Raw genomic sequence first — 18458 nt, forward strand, 5'->3', positions numbered from 1 at the left:
GGCTTTCAGTTGATGGTAATTCCACCTTGCAGTTGCTCAGCCAAAACACACCCAGTTGATCTTTGTGTCTTCTCTTTTGTATCCCGTGGCCACCCCATGGGGAAATCCTTTTGGCTGTGCTAGTAGCACTTGTATTTCCAGACCACTTTTCATCACCTGTACTCCTGCAAGTCAACTCCAAACCCCACCATCTTTCCCTTGGATTAGCGCAACAGTCTCTGACGTGTTTCATTGCTTTCATCCTTGCCTTTTGCATTAGTCGGAATATGCTTTGGCCCTTAAACCATGCAGACGTGTCAGCCCCACAGTCTTAAGTTCATTAAACTAAGAGGGTGGAAACTAGGAGACAGTCTAGGAGGTAGACCTGGTGGGACAGCCTTATGTCCCTGAGGCGTGCCCACAGGAAGGAGTTCTCGCAAGGAAGTTGTAAAAGCATGAGGTGAGCCCAGCTACTCGCTCTGCATCCTGGCTCACCGGGTGGTTCTCCGCACACACTCCCCCCACGCTTCTGTCAGCTACCCTTGCTGGGTGCCAAGCAGTGGGGCTGCGCTGTGGTGGACTTGAGCCTCCCAAACTATGTTCTAAGTGAAGCCTTCTCCTTGTAGAGTTAGTTGCAAAGCCAAGTTACACTGCTTCCCTCCTTCAGTGTGGACACAGCTGGTGGACTCATCCTTCTGGAGTTCACCCTCTGCTCTTAGTCCGCAAGATTTCCATTTCCTTCAGAGGGAAACTGAATTAACTCACAGTGACCTCCTCAGCCTTCATAATCTGCACTTTGACCTCCACATCTATTGGGCTTTCTCTATCCAACCTGGCTGTCCTTCACCTCTTCCAGTTTTTCCTTCTTCAGATGTTGTCATCACGTTTTTGTGCCTCCTGGCCTGCCAATCCTTACCCCTGTCCATGCTGTCTGTTGTGAGGGCGCATCATAAAGCTCATGGAAAAATGAATTTTGAAGTCCATGGATAGTTTATATTGGAAAAATTTTCCATGAGATGTTTGCAGTTCCTTCATGTGCATAGATCTTTTTTTTGGGGAGGAGGGGCATGGAAAGTCAGATATACAGAGAAGAGGAGAGGCAGAGAGGAAGATCTGTCTGATGGGTCACTCCCCAAGCGGCCACAATGGCCACAGCTGAGCCAGTACAAAGCCAGGAGCCAGGAACTTCCGCTGGGTCTCCCACACAGGTCCCAAGGCTTTGGGCCATCCTTGACTGCTTTTCTAGGCCACAAGCAGGAAGCTGGATTGGAAGTGGGGCTGCTGGGATTAGAACCGGCAACCATATGGGATCGCGGCACGTTCAAAGCCAGGACTTTAACCACTAGGCTATCATGCCAGGCCCAAGCATGGGTTTTAAAACTATGTTGCATCAAAACAAACTTATAAATGCGACTTGCTGCAAACTTTTTGAAGTACCTATGTGCATTGCATTGCACCAAGGATAGTGGAAGTTCATTAAGAACCTGGAGGAACACATCTGGTTTCTGGTGATTTACCTTAGCCTTTGCTAACAAGATTGCCTGAGGGCTGGGTTTTACTTGGTTTTCTCTGTTCACACACCCATCACTCTCCCACCTTCTTCATGGGGTATGGTCACGGTGAAAGGTAACAAGAAACATTCAGATATAAGGCATGTGTCCAAAGGAAAGAGGATATGGGGCCCAGCTCAATGACTCAGTGGTTCATCTTCTCCTTGTAAGTGCTGGGATCCCACATGGGTACTGGTTGTCTCCCGGCTGATCCACTTCTTAATCAGCTACCTGTTTGTGGCCCGGAAAATCGGTGGTGGATGGCCCCAAGCCTTGGGACCCTGCAGCCATGTGGGAGACCCAGAAGAGATTCCTGGCTCTGGCTGTGGATTGGCTCGGCTCCAACTGTGTGGCCATTTGATCAATGAACCAGCAGGTGGAAAATGTTTCTCTCTGTCTCTCCTTCTCTCTGTAAATCTACCTTTCCAGTAAAAATAAATAAAATAAAGAAAGATATGGACATTTTACATTTTCTGTACCTTTGAAAAAGTTAAAGATTTCAAACTCTTTCAGTTATGTTGAGGCCTTCACATGATACATGGAGTGGATTCCTTTGTCCCTGGTCGGATTGGTGAGGCAGAGGGCGTGTTTTCTAGCCCTCCTATCTCATGCCTTCAAATTCTTTGAGTTCACTTTTTCTCAAGGGATATTCTATTTCCAGCTCCCTATTCATTCTACCCGGGACTCAACTTCATCCACAAAGCTTATTTATTTTTTTTTTTTCTTTTCCAGGGGGCTACCATCAAGAAGGATGAGCAGACTGGCGCCATCGTGGTGGCTCGGATCATGAGAGGAGGTGCTGCAGATCGCAGTGGTAGGAATCCAAGTGATGAGAGCCATAGGCGAGCGGTGGGTGTGCTTCAGGAGTGGGTGCTGCACGGTGGGGTGCAGAGCAGCTCCGTGCTCTGGGAGAGCACATTGACGCAAGTGCTGGAAACTTAAAAGAATGGTGAGAAATTCTCACTCCTGGCTTCTGGTGTTGCTGATGGGAACTGTGCTCCTTAGAACACGCAGCTTATTTTGTAAGACATTGGGGACCTACATTACCGGGCCAAGACTGGGGCACTAGATTTGCTTGGCCAGCACCATCCATCCCCTGGTAACTGGCCCGGCATCAGGAACCTCAGAAGAATAAGGGCCTACTTTCTGCTCCTTCCCTGGAAGATGGGAGCCCAGCCTTGCGCGCATGGTGGACTCAGGTACAGATGACACCTTTTCATGTCCCAAATTGTCTGCATCACAGGGTTGATTCACGTTGGTGATGAGCTCCGAGAAGTGAACGGGATCCCAGTGGAAGACAAAAGACCCGAGGAAATCATACAGATCCTGGTGAGCTGCACATTTATTCTGAAGTTAAAAGGATTAAAGGCCTATAGTTCAGATGCTGCAAGTCTGCTTGTAGGAGCAGGAGGAATGCCGGAAGGGTCAGACTTTTATAATGTGCATTTGATGTTTTTGTCCAAAGTGTGTCCTTTTCCTTTTAGCTTTGCTCTATTGCCCCATGTTCTCTGTCTTCCCTAAAAGCATTAAATGGTAATCACTACTTGTGTGGATAAATTATTCCCCTATGTTGGACATAATACCTTTATGATTCACAGATTACCATCTGCACTGTTTCACAGCCAGATTTTGTACCACTCAGCTTAGAAGAGACCCAAGAAAATCCGCTGGGGGGAGGGAATCTGGGGGCGAGGGGTAAGAGAAATTCCAGAGCCTATGGAATTGCATCATAAAATGAAAAATACAGTAGAAAAAGAAAAAAAATCACAGAGACCCAAGAAATCAGAGCAAACAGCAGTGAAATTCACATGAATGAATGTTGCAGGCTCAGGGACTATTAAGAACTAATTCAGTGACATTTAACTATGTACAGGCTTAAAACTTCTGTTTATCGATGCTATTACTAGCGCAGTAATAGAAATCTACAGTGATAAAGCAACTCAGGAATACAGTCATTACGTATAACCAAGTGTATTTTATTTATTTTTAAATTTTACTTCTTTTTATTATCATTATATGATACAGTTCCATAGACCCTGGGATTTTAAATGTAAATGCCACATATTTTCTGATTGGAGTCAAGGAAATGTCCACACTTGCTGTCCTGAATTCTGTTCTCAGAGAAGGAGGTCAGAGACAGTCACAAAGAAGATGCCTCGTATTATGACATCAATTTGTTTTTTGTTTGCTTGAAGACTGGCTTGTTATATAGAGGCAACAGAGGGAAAGACACAGAGCTCTTCCATGTGCTTGCTCACTCCCTCGATGGCTGCAACAGCTAGCACTGGGCTTGGCTGAAGCCAGGAGCTGAGAACTACAACTGGGTGGCAGGGTCCCAAACACGCAGACCACCTTTTTCTCCCTTCCCAGGAATAGTAATACGCAGCTGGACCAGAAGTGAGCAGCTGGGACTCAAACTGGTGGCCATATGGGTTGCTGGCATCACTGTACCACAGCCCAGGTTCCTACCAAGTCCACTTTTAAAACAACAGATTCTGGGCCTGGCACTGTAGCTTAGCGGCTGAAGTCCTGGCCTTTCACGTACCGGGATCCCATACGGACGCCAGTTCAAGTCCCAGAAGTCCCGCTTCTTATTCAGCTCCCTGCTTGTGGCCTGGGAAAGCTGTGAGGACGGCTCAAAGCCTTGGAACCCTGCACCTGCAGGGGAGACCCAGAGGAGCCTCCTGGCTCCTGGCTTTGAATTGGCTAAGCTCTGACCATTGTGGCAACTTGTGGGGTGAATCGGTGGATGGAAGATTTTCCTCTCTGTCTCTCCTCCTCTCAGTATATCTGACTTTGCAATAAAAAAAAATCTTAAAAAAAAAAAAACAAACAAAAAAACAAAAACAGATTCTTTGGGAAGCAGCACTTCACACTTCAGTTGGACTTGCCTTTTATGGTGTGGAATTTCCAGCCTGGATTTTCAGCTGAATTTGGAATCCCAGCCCTTGTATACTAAGAAAATGCTATAATCTGTTTATGCCTCCTTAATGTTTTAAATGACAAAATGAGAAGAGACAACTATCTTGCAGTAACATTTTGAGGATAGTATGAGATGAGGTATATAAAAGGTCAAGCAGTAGGGCACAGCTGGTTCCAAATAGGTGCTCAGTCAGTGGCATCTGCTAGTGACACACCTGTCAGCATCCTCTCTCATCGGCCTGGCTGTGTTGCAAGCTGAAAATCCTAAGCATGCTAAACAGTGAAGCAACTTCAGGTGTCCTGGGAAATCTGAAACTTGCATGGAGTTACTGTAGGCCTGGACGATACTAATTTTTAAGTTCATTTACAAGGATACAATGAACAGTCTTCATTTTGTATCTGCAAATCGACTGTAAACCTTACTGCAATAAGGGACTCCCTTAGCTCTCTTGAATACGTGCCAGGTATTCAGTGTTTTAGTGGAGATTACAAGTTAGCAGGGAGTAACAGGCAATCAGAAATCATTTCAAATGCTGAAACAAGAAATATACATAGAGATTTGTTTAATAGTACGTTTAAGGCCACACTCATCCTGTGTGAGAAAGCATAGATTTGTGGCTGATGTTGTTTGCTTTAATCAGCATAGATGGTGTACGTTACCCAGAATCCAATAGTTAGGACTGTCTTTGTTTTTAAGGTCTATTCAAATGTTTTGAAGTTAGAGGTACAAAGAAGTTTGGTGGGGGGAGAGAGAATCTATACCCAGGGGCTTCATCCAGGTATCCTAAATAGATAGCAAGCACCCAAACACTTGGGCTGTCTTCCCCTGCTTTTCGCAGGCCATTGGTAGGGAGCAAGGTCAGAAGTGGAGCATATGGGACCCAGTCAGCATCCCTGCTCCACCCTGATGCTGGCCTCCATAGGGCTGTCGTTTCTAGTTTTCTCTGCTAGGCACTGCCACTGATAGAATCCTGAGTTTCTTTCTGGCCATTCACTTGTTGCCTTGTTTCAGTAAAGTCACACTGTGATTACGTGAGACCCTGTTTTTCCCTCCTGGTCCTCTGTTGATGTAGTGTGGCCAAGAGTAGAATGTGCTCATTGACATTATTCAGTCCACGGGAAGCAAAGGTAGACTGTGAGTGGGTCACTTTTTCTTAATGTCCTTGAAGAGCTTTAGTGCTGTCTTAGGCTCCAGGAATTGCCATCTATGACTTGCTGCGTTTGGACTGTCTGACTCAGGCTAGGAACCCTGAGGTTGTCTGTTCCTGGTGTGGTCTCAGCTGTCTTCAGTCCTAGCTTTCTTAGAGTGATCTGTGTTGGTCTGTCTTCAGGCACAGTCTCAGGGAGCCATCACATTTAAGATTATACCCAGCATCAAAGAGGAGACACCCTCCAAAGAAGGCAAGGTAATCAGTGCGTGAAAGCCTTATGGGGCGGGGGAGGAGTAGTGCTTGCCCATTTCGTGTGTGTGTGTGTGTCTCACACCCACGCATTGCCTAACTCGGAAGGTGTGCAGTCTGCGTCACCTCCATTTTCTGTGCTGTTTCTTCTCCTTCGACAATGCTTCTTCCCAGATGTTCCTCAAGGCCCTGTTTGACTATGAGCCCAGTGAGGACAAGGCGATCCCGTGTAAGGAGGCCGGACTTGCATTCCGGAAGGGCGACATCCTTCAGATCATGAGCCAGGACGACCCCACATGGTGGCAGGCGAGGCACGAGGGCGACGCCAACCCCCGGGCAGGCCTGATTCCCTCCAAGCATTTCCAGGAGAGGTGAGCCACAGGTGCATAACAGTGGCCTTTCTTCAGCCGACCTTCTGTTTTCCATTGCTCGCAAGAGAGAATATGATGTGTCTCAATCCTTGCCTGAGAAGGCTTCATCCCTCAGGTTTGGATCTGCTTCATCCAAGTTAGCATGAATGATGTCCAAATATAATAGGGCAGCCCCCGGTCACCCCACGTTTTCTGCTGCTGCAGTGAGTAAAGAACAGTACATCACCATCTGCAGCCGGAAGGCTGCAGATAGAAAGGCTGATTTGACAGTAGAAGATTTGGTTCTGAACTTGAATGGGCTGAATTGTGTTCATTTTCACTGCCCCCCTGAAATTTTCAGCAGCGTTTTGGTGCTATATGTACCTGTGCCCCATGCTGGAAACTGATCAGCATCATGATCTTCTTTCTTGCAGGAGATTGGCCCTGAGACGAACAGAGGTATTAGTTCAGCCCCTGAAAGTCTCCAACAGGAAATCATGTAAGTATGCTCCTAAGAATGCAGAGGAAGCTGATTGTTTTTTTGACTATTAAGGCAGGTGCGGGAGGGTGGGGAGGGAGGAAGGGAGGCGGTGGAGACTAAGGGGTCCTGTTACCTTGCTGCTACCTTGCAGTAGCTTTCACTGAGCCCAGCCAGTGGGAAAGTCCTACGAGGACCGTTAACATCGGTTTGCAGCTTCCAAGAGGCGACCAGGGTCGTTTGTAAGGAGCTATATATAACTCACTCTAAGAAAGTCACAAGTAACCGCTGCTCTCTCTGACTTCCATACTTGGGTAGTTGTGTAAAGACTCCCAAGACCTTAAGGACTAGGCTTACTTCTCCAAAGCCAAGAGGCTTGGCCAAGATATTCCTTTCTTATCCACAAATCAAAACTCTGACCTTTTGCCCATCTGTTTGGAGTTATTGCTAGACTAGATTAAAAGAGACTGAGTAAGAGAAAAGGTAGTGTGAGACTCCCAAAAAACCAGAGCCAGAATAGCGATGAGTTTTCTTTCCTGTGGACACCCTCTCGGCCTTTCTTACTTCCCACCTCAGCCTTTCCCAAATGTCTCACTGTCCTAGGCATTTTAAGAGGGGTGTGTGTGTGTGTATGTGTTCAAGGCCTCGTGTTTTCAGCATGGAAATTGTACCTGCAAAAGTGAAATGAGCCAATAAACGGTCCTGGAATTTTACACCCACGTCTGTTTTTGGTATCACTGCATTTTTCACATCTCCTGTTATATTCCTGTCAGTCGGTAGGCACTTATAGCCCAGGAATCGCATCTGAAGAGAGCCAAACTGCAGCCGAGAATAAATCTCACAGCAAGCAGGCACTTATGACATTAACACTGATGCAAAAGCCTGCTGGTCCTCTGGTGTCCCGTCTGGGCAGAAGGGAAAAGCACTTGTTGCGAGCCCTATATGGGAGTTGCGGGGACATGAGCAGCCTGTGCTGTGAGCCCTGCATGGTCTGCCAGGGGTTGACTCCACTGCAGCCCCTGCAGCTGGACAGAGCCTCAAGCTGTTCACCTGCCTATTGCTTTGAGCCTCCATTACACTGGGGAAGAGGGTGGTAGGGGACTGGTGTGTTCATCCCAGCATGCTGGGTACACCTGGCCTCCAGCTTGCAAAAACTCAGAAAGTAGAGTGACTGTGATTGTCTTTGAACCTGCCGCTGAGGAGTCTGTGAAGTGGTACAAGGTTGAATTGTCATTTATGTCAAGTTTTGGACCAGTGCAAATGTGTTCCCTGAAAGAATTCAAGTAGATTGTGTGTGTGTGTGTGTGTGTGTGTGTGTGTGAGAGAGAGAGAGAGAGAGAGATAGAAGCAGTGGTTGTGAAGGATCTGGTATCTGCTTTATTTGCATATTCTCTTTGTTGTGTCAACATCTCAGTGTTTGCACCTGAGAATGTTTATTCCAGGATTGCCACCAGAGTGTCCTCATTGCGCTAGCTTCTTTGTTTCTGGCTCTTCAGTACCACTCAGTAGTAATTCTCATCTCGCCCCCCCTTCCTGTCTCCTTCCCTTCTTTTCCATTTCCCTGTCTTGTCTTGATGATATTTAAACTCACCAAGAGACATATTATTTGTTCTCCTACATAGATCTTATTTATTGTCAAATAAATCTGATCGAGTTTATCCAAGTGAACCCCGAGCACATAGTAAATTTGGCTTCCCTCAGAGAGATTGGAGTTGTGTAAAAGTTACAGAAAATTGGTGTCTTTCACTTTCAGAGCTGAAATTCCACTTTAAGTTTCTCTGCCTCAAAAACATCAGATACACAAAAGACAATGGAATGAATTTCAGACGTATCAGTGGCATTCAAAGCACCTTCGCCTGTGTTTTGACAGTGATTCTTTATATATAACCAATCCTTCCAATACACCACCTGCTGCACAGCTCTCTGGATTTCAAATTTGGCACTTGGAATCTTGGAATAGGAGGTTCACATTATCATATGCTTTGCTAAATAGAGAATAATGCTCTAAAACAAAACAGGAAATTGGTATACAGTCATTTACTTTTTTGTGAATAAGTATGAATCCACAGCATGCATTGTTAGAAAAGTTTTAGACATGATGTGAAGTTTCTCAAAATACTATCATAACTGTTTGAAAATATGTAGTCAAAATTTTTGTAAGTTTATACTTATGAAGATACAGTACAGGTGGATTCAGAAGCAAGAATTTAGCATATTATAAGTAAGGTATAGTGTAATAGAGCTAACTGTAATGTGTATCAAGCCAAGAATTTTCTGCACTAAGTGATTGTATTACTGTGAGTTGACTGTTGACTTTATGATGTGTTATCATAAGTGGAGGTTGCACGGAGAGAACAATTTCATGGAATGTGGTTTCAGAACTATAGGATTTGGTTTTGTGTCTGTGTATGGCTTCTCGTTCCTGGCCCCTGAGATCAGCTCAGAAGCCGCGGTGAGCCGTGGCCCCTTCAGGCTGCAGAGTGAGCACTGTGGCACTCCAGGAATGGGTGGGACTACTGCCGATGCCAGCTTCTTTCATCCCACAGAATCTGAGTACATTTGCTATATGCCCAGAAGAGAGATTTTTTTGAACCAAATGGTCTGCTGTGTAAAAGTCCAACTCAACTGAACACTAAAGTGCAAACTCTCAAAGTGGAAATTCTCTGAAGTGTGTGCAGCCCTCTTTCTCATATTCGTTGGAACTGCTGTTTAGCCAGCAGTGGGGTGTGCAGCACAGTGCTGTTCTGCCTCTCTCCCCCTTTCACCCTGGGACAGGTTCCCGTGGGGGAATCAGTAGGAGGCGGCAGGCAGGACGACAGGCCCATGTCTCTAAGGTTTTCTTCAGGACAGTCAGCTTCCAGAAAATTCTGGGAAGGATGCGGCTGAGGCGTGCTGGAAATGAGAGGGGGCAGGTCCCTGATCTCAGGCCACGTGTGCAAGGAGTTTCTCTTGGCAGTTTATGCTTTTCCACTCGAAAAATATGTAAATGTTTCTGTTTCGCTTTGTTTTAGCATTTAGAAGCATATATAAGAGCAATTTAATACCACCTTGTCTCTAAGAAGTGTGAATTTTTTATTTAAAATCTTGTTTGCTCACTTTTTATTGAAATCTGAATGTGCAGATAAATATCTAATGACATAAACATTAGGTTTTAGGCTATCATGGATGTTTAAATTCGGTATCTTTAACTTTAGAAAAGATAAAGAAAAGGCTGTTGTATATGTAGCGTGTTTTACAGTGTGGTTTTTATTGATAGTGCATAATTGTCTACTCAAAAGATTTATATTTTGAAAATTTCTAGTAGGTTGGGTGATATTAATTGAAAACTTTTCTCGTATAAAATATCTCCTACAAAATTCTTGTCATAAAAGAAGAACACGAGCAGAGTTTGTACAAACTGTTTTACTGTAGAGTTTGCTTTAACCAGTCGTGGTTGCCATCATGTGGGTAAAAGGGAGACTGTTTAACCATAGCCGAAGGTATCATTTCAGATCACCAGAGTCATTCAGAGACAGGGCACTGTGGATCCAAGGCCTCACCATCAGTTTAAACACTGGCCAGAGAATGGATTCACTGTGCACAGTCCCAGTATTTTAGAAGGCGAAAACTTGAGCAGAGACAATCTCACACAGTGAGTGCTGCAGGTTGTTGCCATGAAGCTTTCAAGTTGAGCACGCTGCTTCCTTCTGACACCTCAAGCACGGTTTTTGCCATACCCCACACTAATTCTGGCACTAACAGAAGATGTGTATTATGAAATCAGTGTAGAAAACTGGCTGCAGCATCGTAATAGTGGAACGGCTTTGTGTGTACAGGAACACATGGGCTCTGGCAAAACACCTCTAGCAACTGCTGGCCCTGCTGATGATGCCAGGGCTCCGAGTTTCTGCACAGAGGTTTCTGCACCCAATTGTCAGTCTCCCATCCCTGCAGCTGTGGGTAGTTGTGGGGAAGACCCTTCTGGCTGTTGGCACTGGCCATTGCTCTCAGTGAAGTGAGTTCTCTCTGCTTCTCTTGGGGTGGGGGGCTGCTCCCATGTCACCCCAGTCAGGGCTCTGACACATACTGTCCCTTGAGTTTTGTCCTGGCACTCAAAGCCATGCATGCTCTAAGAATGAGTTGATTGTCAGTGCTGAGGTCTGTGGGACAGATTTGTGTAGCCTTTTAGGGGAGCTGTCAGTGGGACAGTGGGGGTCATTTACCTCATGGTGGACAGGGGGTCTCCAGTGGCAGAACATCCGCTGTGTCTGGCTCAGAGTGCTTTTGAGAAGCATGCTTCCAGTCCATTGTCTGGAGATGGCAAACTATGTCTGTCTGTTCCTGCCTTTTTTTTTTTGTCCTTCTCCGGTACTCATGGACAGTGGACTCCTGAAGGCGCTGTGGGAGGAGCTGTGTGAGGGTCGCACTTGGGAGGCTGAGGCTGCAGACAGTGGAGGAGGTGGGTGGTGAAGGGAAGTAGGCAGGAAGCAACTTGGAAGAAAGTTTAGTGCCCTCAGCCTCCACGCAAAGCTTCAGTCATCACCAGGTGAGGGATTGCAGTGTGCCTTGTCCCTGACCACCAGGACTTCAGAACCGGATTGCATGGAGCCAGATCTTGGACCTAAGTGGATGTTAAGTGGGTCTGCCATTGAATGAGTGCTTTCCCATCTGTAAAACGGGATGATACCCCCTCAATTGGGGGAGTCAAATGAGCTTCTGCAGTTTAGAACGGAGTCCTTCCTATTCAGAAATCATGTAATCATCACAGTTCTTTTCTGAAGCTAATCCCTCAGAGTGTTTCCTCTTTTTTTTTTTTTTTTAACTTGAGGTGAGAATCTGTTCCTTTGATTTTCCTACGCAATCTCTGTTAAGCCTGATGCTTGCTGTTGACTATAAGCATGCAAGTTTATCATGTAAAAAATAAACAAACTAAAGTCTGCTTCCTATCTAAAAATTGTTGCGTGGAGCAGTATTATCTCTCCCTGAAACTCAGACAACATATTCGTGACCTCTTATCAGACTATGAAATGCGGCATGTGTAATATAAATTAAGAAATGTGTATTTTTAAGTGACTGCTGGAGTTTTGATAGTTTTTTTTTTTATCACGACAGTTTTCATCATCTGATTTCCATCCCACTGAGTTACGGAGGTTTAGTCCTGTCTTGTTCTTATCAGCCAGCAGACGGGCACTATATGCAGCAGTCTGCCCCCTCTCTGGCACCTGCTGCTAGTGTTGTCCCTCGGGAACCTGGGCTGGCTCACCCTGTGTCGCTGAGTGGCTGTGTTAGCTTACAGTCATTTGTTTCAGGTGCTCATAGCATTAAGATTATCAAGAACGTGCATAAATGAACTTCCAACACAGTTGGCTCAGAGCATGAGCCTGGTGGATAATGATGATTCGTCATAGGTGCTCGCCAACCATGGTTGTGTGGATCTGGCCCAGCTGGAGGACCCATGAGCATGTGGGACGTGAACACACAAGTAGAATCAACTTTTCCCTGCAGAACCTGTGGCCGCGATTTCTTGCCCAAGGAGTGAGGCAGCAGAGGAACCCCTAGTCTGTCCTGCCCACGCTGCAGGCCTGTAGTAAAACCGGCTCTGCCTTGGCTTATGGGCATATTTTTCTCCTTAAATTTCCAGGATTTTATCCGCCCTTCCTGAAAGTGAGGCACTTAAGTCAAATGGAAATTTTAAATCGCTGAAATTGCTATCTTCTTAGTAATTTAAGAAGTGCGTAGGATTACTTGTTCAGGTTCCTTTCCTCTTGGGGCTCTGCCTGGCTCCTTGGCCATGCATACTCCATTGATAGTCATCAGGATGCTGTGACTTTTAAGGAAGCTTCAGGTTGTTGTTTTTTTTTTTTAAGATTTTTTTTTTTAATTGGAAAGTCAAATATACAAAGAGGAGGAGAGACAGAGAGGAAAATCTTCCATCTGATGATTCATTCCCCAAGTGGCCACAATAGCTGGTGCTGTGCTGATCTGAAGCCAGGAGCCAGGAACTTCTTCCAGGTCTCCTGGGTGCAAGGGCCCAAAGCTTTGGGCCGTCCTCGACTGCTTTGTCAGGCCACAAGCAGGGAGCTGGATGGGAAGTGGAGCTGCTGGGATTAGAACCAGCACCCATATGGGATCCTGGCGCGTTCAAGGCGAGGACTTTAACCACTACACTATCATGCCTGGCCCGAAGCTTCAGGGGTTTTAATGATAACAGTTGCTGCATCTAAAATCCTTCCTTTTCACTTTTTTTTTTTAATCATAAGCTTCTTCAAAGTCTTGAACAGAATGATTTAAAAATGAAATTGTCCCATGAAAGCAAGTGTCTCTTTATTGAAGATAAAATACTCAAGGTTTTTTGTTGTTGTTGTTGTTTTATTTGGTCTATTTTCCCTAGTTGTTTAAGGTCTTTGAACATTTTGTATGTTTACAAAACCATTTGCCTTCTTTTTAGACCAAGTCTGCAGTGAGGTTTACCACATAGTTCACAAATTATTATTAACTAATAATCTTGAAATTCATTTTTTTTTCCTCTCCTCTTTGGCTTTTCTAAGATGAGGAAACTGTTGAGTATGGTAGGTGGCTTTTGCTTTTCTTTGCCCTCTTGGTTATAGCATCTTTTTACTTTAACTGTATTTTCTGTACATTTAATCATTTCTTTTCTTGTTTTCTTTGTGCATCTCAGAGGAAATCAAAGGTACATGTATAAAAATTTCTCTGCATAGTCTAGTGATTTTGCTTAGTGCACATGTGTGTAGGATTACATTGAAGCTAGTAAGAAATCTGCAAAACAAAACAACACTCTTGCACATCCACCTTCCATCCCGACATTTCGGCACCGGAGATGGTGATTGGATTTTGTCCGGGAAAGAAATGCACGCTTCCCTTTCAGCCTTCATGCAGCAAAACTAGAGAATATAATCTAAACTAGCACACTGTGTTTGATCTCTCTCAATAGTTTCAAATAAAGGTGAGTGAACAAAGCAGTGCTATTCAGATACACCGTCCCACTGATTAGTGCAATAAAGGTACAGGAAGTGGATTTTGTACCCCCCCCCCCACTATTTAATTTCCGCTCCGTCTGCATTTTGTAGCAGAAGTGTACATGGATAAGAAGACTTGGAGGTCAAAACAAAGCACTGTGCCCTGAGGTCTATAAGCTGTGACTAGCCTGAGAGTCGTTTAATGCTCAGAGGCCATAGCGTGGCTTCTCCTTTCAGCATGGCTTTTATCTGCTCTTTTCACATGTGATTCAAACAGAAACCTCCGGCCCCATTCCCTGCCCAGCACAGGTAACCTGCAGCCCACAAGAAGGATACCTGTGTCTGTCCCATTGGGCTCAAGTCGTGCAGCGTTTTCTGGGTCACTAGGTAGCCTGATGGCCAGCAGTCCAGTTACTTTGGGGCCTCAAGGCACCGTCAGTGCTGTTAAATGCCAGAGGAGAAACATCTCAGATGAACCTGCTGCAATGTAGGCACCACATCACGGACACTGAAAGCAAAGCAGCCTTGCATGATGCCTCCACATCTGCAGACTAAGTGGGAAACGGGAAGTCTTACATTTCAGAAGGATGCTGTGGCCGGCTGTGAGTGGCGCGGTTGCTGTGGCTGAGGTGTGTGATATTACCACCAAGGTGTAGGCTCCTAACTGTCCTGTGTTTTATTTCCTGGCTTCCGCTGTGTGCTTGACACCCCCTCTGGAAGATGCCGCATTCGCTGGGCACAGCGGCGGAACCTACCTAGGTGAGCACTTGGCCTTGGGGATTGCTTTCTCCCTGTGGCCTTCTTCAAAGCCGTAGTGTGATTGTGTCTTTAGTGAGCATGTGTTGGCACAAACATGCTTTGTGGTAAGCTCCCTGTCCCCTTGTGGGAGACCTGAAAGAGACTCCGGGCTCCTGGCTTCGGATTGGTTCAGCTACAGCTGTCGTGGCCACTTGGGAAGGGAAGATCTTCCTCTCTGTCTCTCCTCCTCTGTATATCTGACTGTCCAATAAAAATAAATCTTAAAAAAAAAAAGAGAACAAAATAACCAAGTGGAGATGACAGTAAAATGTCTCTGTCCTTACAGAGTACCATTCTGTGTCACATACATGAGTACTATTTCTGATCCAAGTTCCCTCTAAAAAAATGCTTCAGCCAACGACCAGAGATTAGAAGTGGCTTCTTTTGTAAAATGAATTTGATCATAAAACATTAAAACACTAAAACACTTGGGCCTAGCATGGTAGCCTAGTGGCTAAAGTTCTCGCCTTGCATGGTCCAGGATCCCATATGGGTGACAGTTTGTGTCCCAGCAGCCTCGCTTTCCACCCATCTCCCTGCCTGTGGCCTGGGAGAAGGACCCTCCACCCACGTGAGAGATACGAAATAGGTTCCGGGCTCCTGGCTTCAATCGGCTCAGCTCTGGCCATTGCAGCCACTTGGGGAATGAATCAGTGGACAAAAGATCTTCCTCTCTGTCTCTCCTCCTCTCTGTATACCTGACTTTTCAATAAAAATAAATAGATCTTTAAAAAAAAAACATTAAAACAGTTAAAACACTTAAAGAATTGCTTCATTACACATCGATTGCACAGACTTCTCCCAACTCCCCACCCTCCCCCCCAAAACAATCTTGAAAATACCTGCACATTTTAGCAAATATTAGAAGTCTCATAGATACAACGGAACTGGTGAAATTGTTTTTATGATAAAAGAGTATATTCATCAAATATCTTAAAATGGAGTGGGCTTCAAAAGATTTATAGTAAAAATATATTTTGGCTCGGAGTGTGCCCCACATCAGGGACCTGGGGTGGGTAGGAGACTGGGTGGGGCTTCTCCCTTGATATCCCCCTTTACCTCAGATACATGAAAGAAACAATGTGGAAATGATAGTCTTACCCACTTTACTGTAAAAAAAAAAGAATATATCAGAAAAATATATATATTTTGGAACAACTACATGATTTCCACTTTTTTCCCCACCAAACCCAAACAACTGTATTTTCCCATGAACTTTTTTTAAGGTCTATTTATTTTTATTGGAAAGTCAGATTTACAGAGAGAAGGAAAGACTGAGAGGAAGATCTTCTGTCCATTGATTCACTCCCCAGTGACTGCAATGGCCAGAGCTGAGCCGACCAGCAGCCAGGAACCCGGAGCCTCTTCTGGATCTCCCACACAGATGCGGTGTCCCAAGGCTTTGGGCTGTCCACAACTGCTTTCTCAGACCACAAGCAGGGAGCTGGATGGGAAGTGGAGCAACCAAGATACAAACTGGCACCCATATGGGATTCTGGCCCATGCAAGGCGAGGACTTTAGCCACTAGACCCTCCATGAACTTTTTGAAAAGATACTTACCTGAGTGACAGGCCTAAGTGTCCAGCAGCCAGGGCTGGGCCATACTGATACCAGAAGGAACTCCATCTGGCCTCCCACGCATCGGTAGCAGGTGCCCCAGCCATTTTACAAGTGCAAGTAGCAGGGAGATGGGTTGGAAACAGAGTAGCTGGAGCTGAAATGGCATTGCAAGAGGGTTTGGGGATGCTGGCTTTGCCCACGCATCCCAACCTGCTGCAACACGGTGCCACGCCCCTTCACATACTTTTTTGAAGAATCCTCATATTTTGTAAATCAGAACATTCTGTGAAGGTTTAGCAAATGAACTGTTTGAAAATTTTCAGGTAAGCATGCCATGCCTAACGAACATCCAGTCAACGGCTGATCATGTGTGTGAGTGAGAGAGAGAGAGACAGAGACGCTGAACCCCACGAGACTTCCTTGTAGTGAGGTGGGAACCATCTTAGCTTGCTTGAGGATGCTGTCCCGTGAGGGCACAGGGACAGAATCTCTGAGCGACACCTTGTCAAAGCAAGTGCTCATCCTTATCCAGCCCAGCGTGGCTCCCCAAGGCAGGAGTCCTCTTCGCTCAGGGGACAACGAGAGTGGTAGAGTGGCCCTGGGTGGGCAGTCTTCACTGGTATTCACACGTGTGCACACGGACAGACACACACACATGCATGTTTACTAAGTGCCTGTTGTATGCGTTTAACGACCAAAAGCAACACCCTTCTTTCCAAGCATTTTTTAAAGATTTATTTTTATTGAAAAGTCATATTTATAGAAAACGGGGGAGACAGAGAAAAAGATCCATCCCCTGGTTCACTCTCAAAATGGCCACAGCATCTGGGGCAGGGGCCCAAGGACTTGAGCCACCACCCTCCACTGCCTTGCCCAGTCATAAGCAGAGAGCTGGACAGGAATTGTAGCAGGCCAGACTAGAAACAGGTGCCCTGTGGGGGTGCCGGTACGGTAGATGATGTGTCAGCCAGCTAGACCACCGCTCTGGCCCCTTTCCTGGCATCTGTGTTGAAAGGGATGACCTTGGGTAAGTAAGCGTGTTGCCCTGTGCCTCTGGTGGTGGTAATGTAAGAGTGACAGTAAGGCAGGAGCGCAGTGATGAGGGAGTCGGGAGCAGGCGTCCCGATTTCAGAAGGCTGGTGAGCAAAGGCCTCCCCGAGACCACGAGTGAATCGAGTCCTCAAGGGAACGGCTGGGTGCTGAGCAGTCCAGGCCATGGGAGAAGCACACACAAGTGCCCTGAGAAAGGTTTGGAGGGGAGAAGCAGCGGGGAGCAGGGTGGTGAGCGACAGTGGGAGTGAGAGCAAGCCTGGTGTCAGGGTCACAGGATGGTTCTGGTGGGAGGGGTGGGACTCTGACCGTGTGTGAGAATGGAGCTCACGGATGCATCGAAGCCCCAGCCTGGCCCGTTTTGACTCATCTGTTGAAGGTGGTTCATAAGGTAGCAAGGGCAGCTGCAAAAGCTCCTACAGCCCCTCGCTGTCCCCAGTGAAGGTCCAGAGAAGGAATCAGTTGCCCGCTGTGTTTTGAAGGTAGCACCAGCAGGATTTTCAGGCAGATTGGAGGATCGGGGCAGTGTTTAGGCTGTAGTTACCACAGGCCTGGAGCTCCTGCTTACTGAGCGAGCACAGACCTTGGGTTGGGGGTTGGAGGATGCTCAGACCTTCCATTCCAGACACTGGAGAAGCTAAGCAGCGATGTTGGCTTGGCAGCTCTGGAGTTGAGGCAGTCTGTGTGGGGACTGCCCACACTGGAGCGTCTTCAAAGCCCAAAGGCTGCATGTGCCCAGCAGGGGGAGTGAGCGTCCCAAGTGAGCAGGGAGGAAAACCTCCCTGATGTGTGGGGTCGTCCTGGGAGCCAAGCCCATGGGAAGTGTCAAGGAGGAAGGCGTGATTAGCTGTGACAGATGAGATGGGGAGGAAGAAGTGGCTGCGCATGTGGCAGTGCGGGAGTTACTGGAGATCCCGAGGAGCAGGTGACATAGCTTGGTTGGGTTGAGCAGCTTTGGGCAAAACTCCAGCCCCCTTTCCGGGGTGGAAACAGAGAGTGGAAGGGGCCTCAGCAGAACGGCTTGGTGGCCAGGGGAGATCCACTGTGGTTAAGTCCCTTTCGCGATCAGATGGGGCACGTCAGGGAGGAAGCTCTGCTTTTCCTGGATTCTGCCAGTTTTCATACTGTTCTCATGTAAAACATAGAAACATCTAGAATAACCTTTGACCAAATGTCTGGGCACCACAGTCAGACTGCCACTTTGTCCTCTCATAGATACGTGGTAGTTAGTGCATTGAGGCCAAATCCACCTTTACCCCCCGGACATTCTGTGGGTCTTCTGCATCATGTTTCTCCCATGAAAAGAATTCATCTCAGTGGAACAAATACAGAATGGCTTATAACAGCCTGTGCATGTCATAGAAACGGTCACAGGAGTCAGAGGCCCAGCAGGAACTGAGATGGAGAGGCACCT

General features: G+C 46.5%; 1 protein-coding gene across 1 annotated transcript in view; it reads left to right on the forward strand.

The window, feature by feature from the left end:
* The window catches only part of LOC121167490 (MAGUK p55 subfamily member 7-like), a gene marked incomplete at its 5' end in the record, with an annotated part of 68842 nt that overhangs the window by 14714 nt on the left and 35670 nt on the right, over window positions 1-18458 (forward strand). Inside the window, 5 exons of the mRNA XM_040996935.1 lie at window positions 2262-2343; window positions 2773-2858; window positions 5783-5857; window positions 6026-6222; window positions 6636-6700. Of these exons, the coding sequence (XP_040852869.1) occupies window positions 2262-2343; window positions 2773-2858; window positions 5783-5857; window positions 6026-6222; window positions 6636-6700 (505 nt within the window). The remainder of the gene's footprint in view (window positions 1-2261; window positions 2344-2772; window positions 2859-5782; window positions 5858-6025; window positions 6223-6635; window positions 6701-18458) is intronic.

This window comes from Ochotona curzoniae, unplaced genomic scaffold (genome assembly GCF_017591425.1).
Source record: "Ochotona curzoniae isolate NIBS_2020 unplaced genomic scaffold, NIBS_Ocur_1.0 patch378, whole genome shotgun sequence".
In the NCBI taxonomy this organism is placed as follows: Eukaryota; Metazoa; Chordata; class Mammalia; order Lagomorpha; family Ochotonidae; genus Ochotona; species Ochotona curzoniae.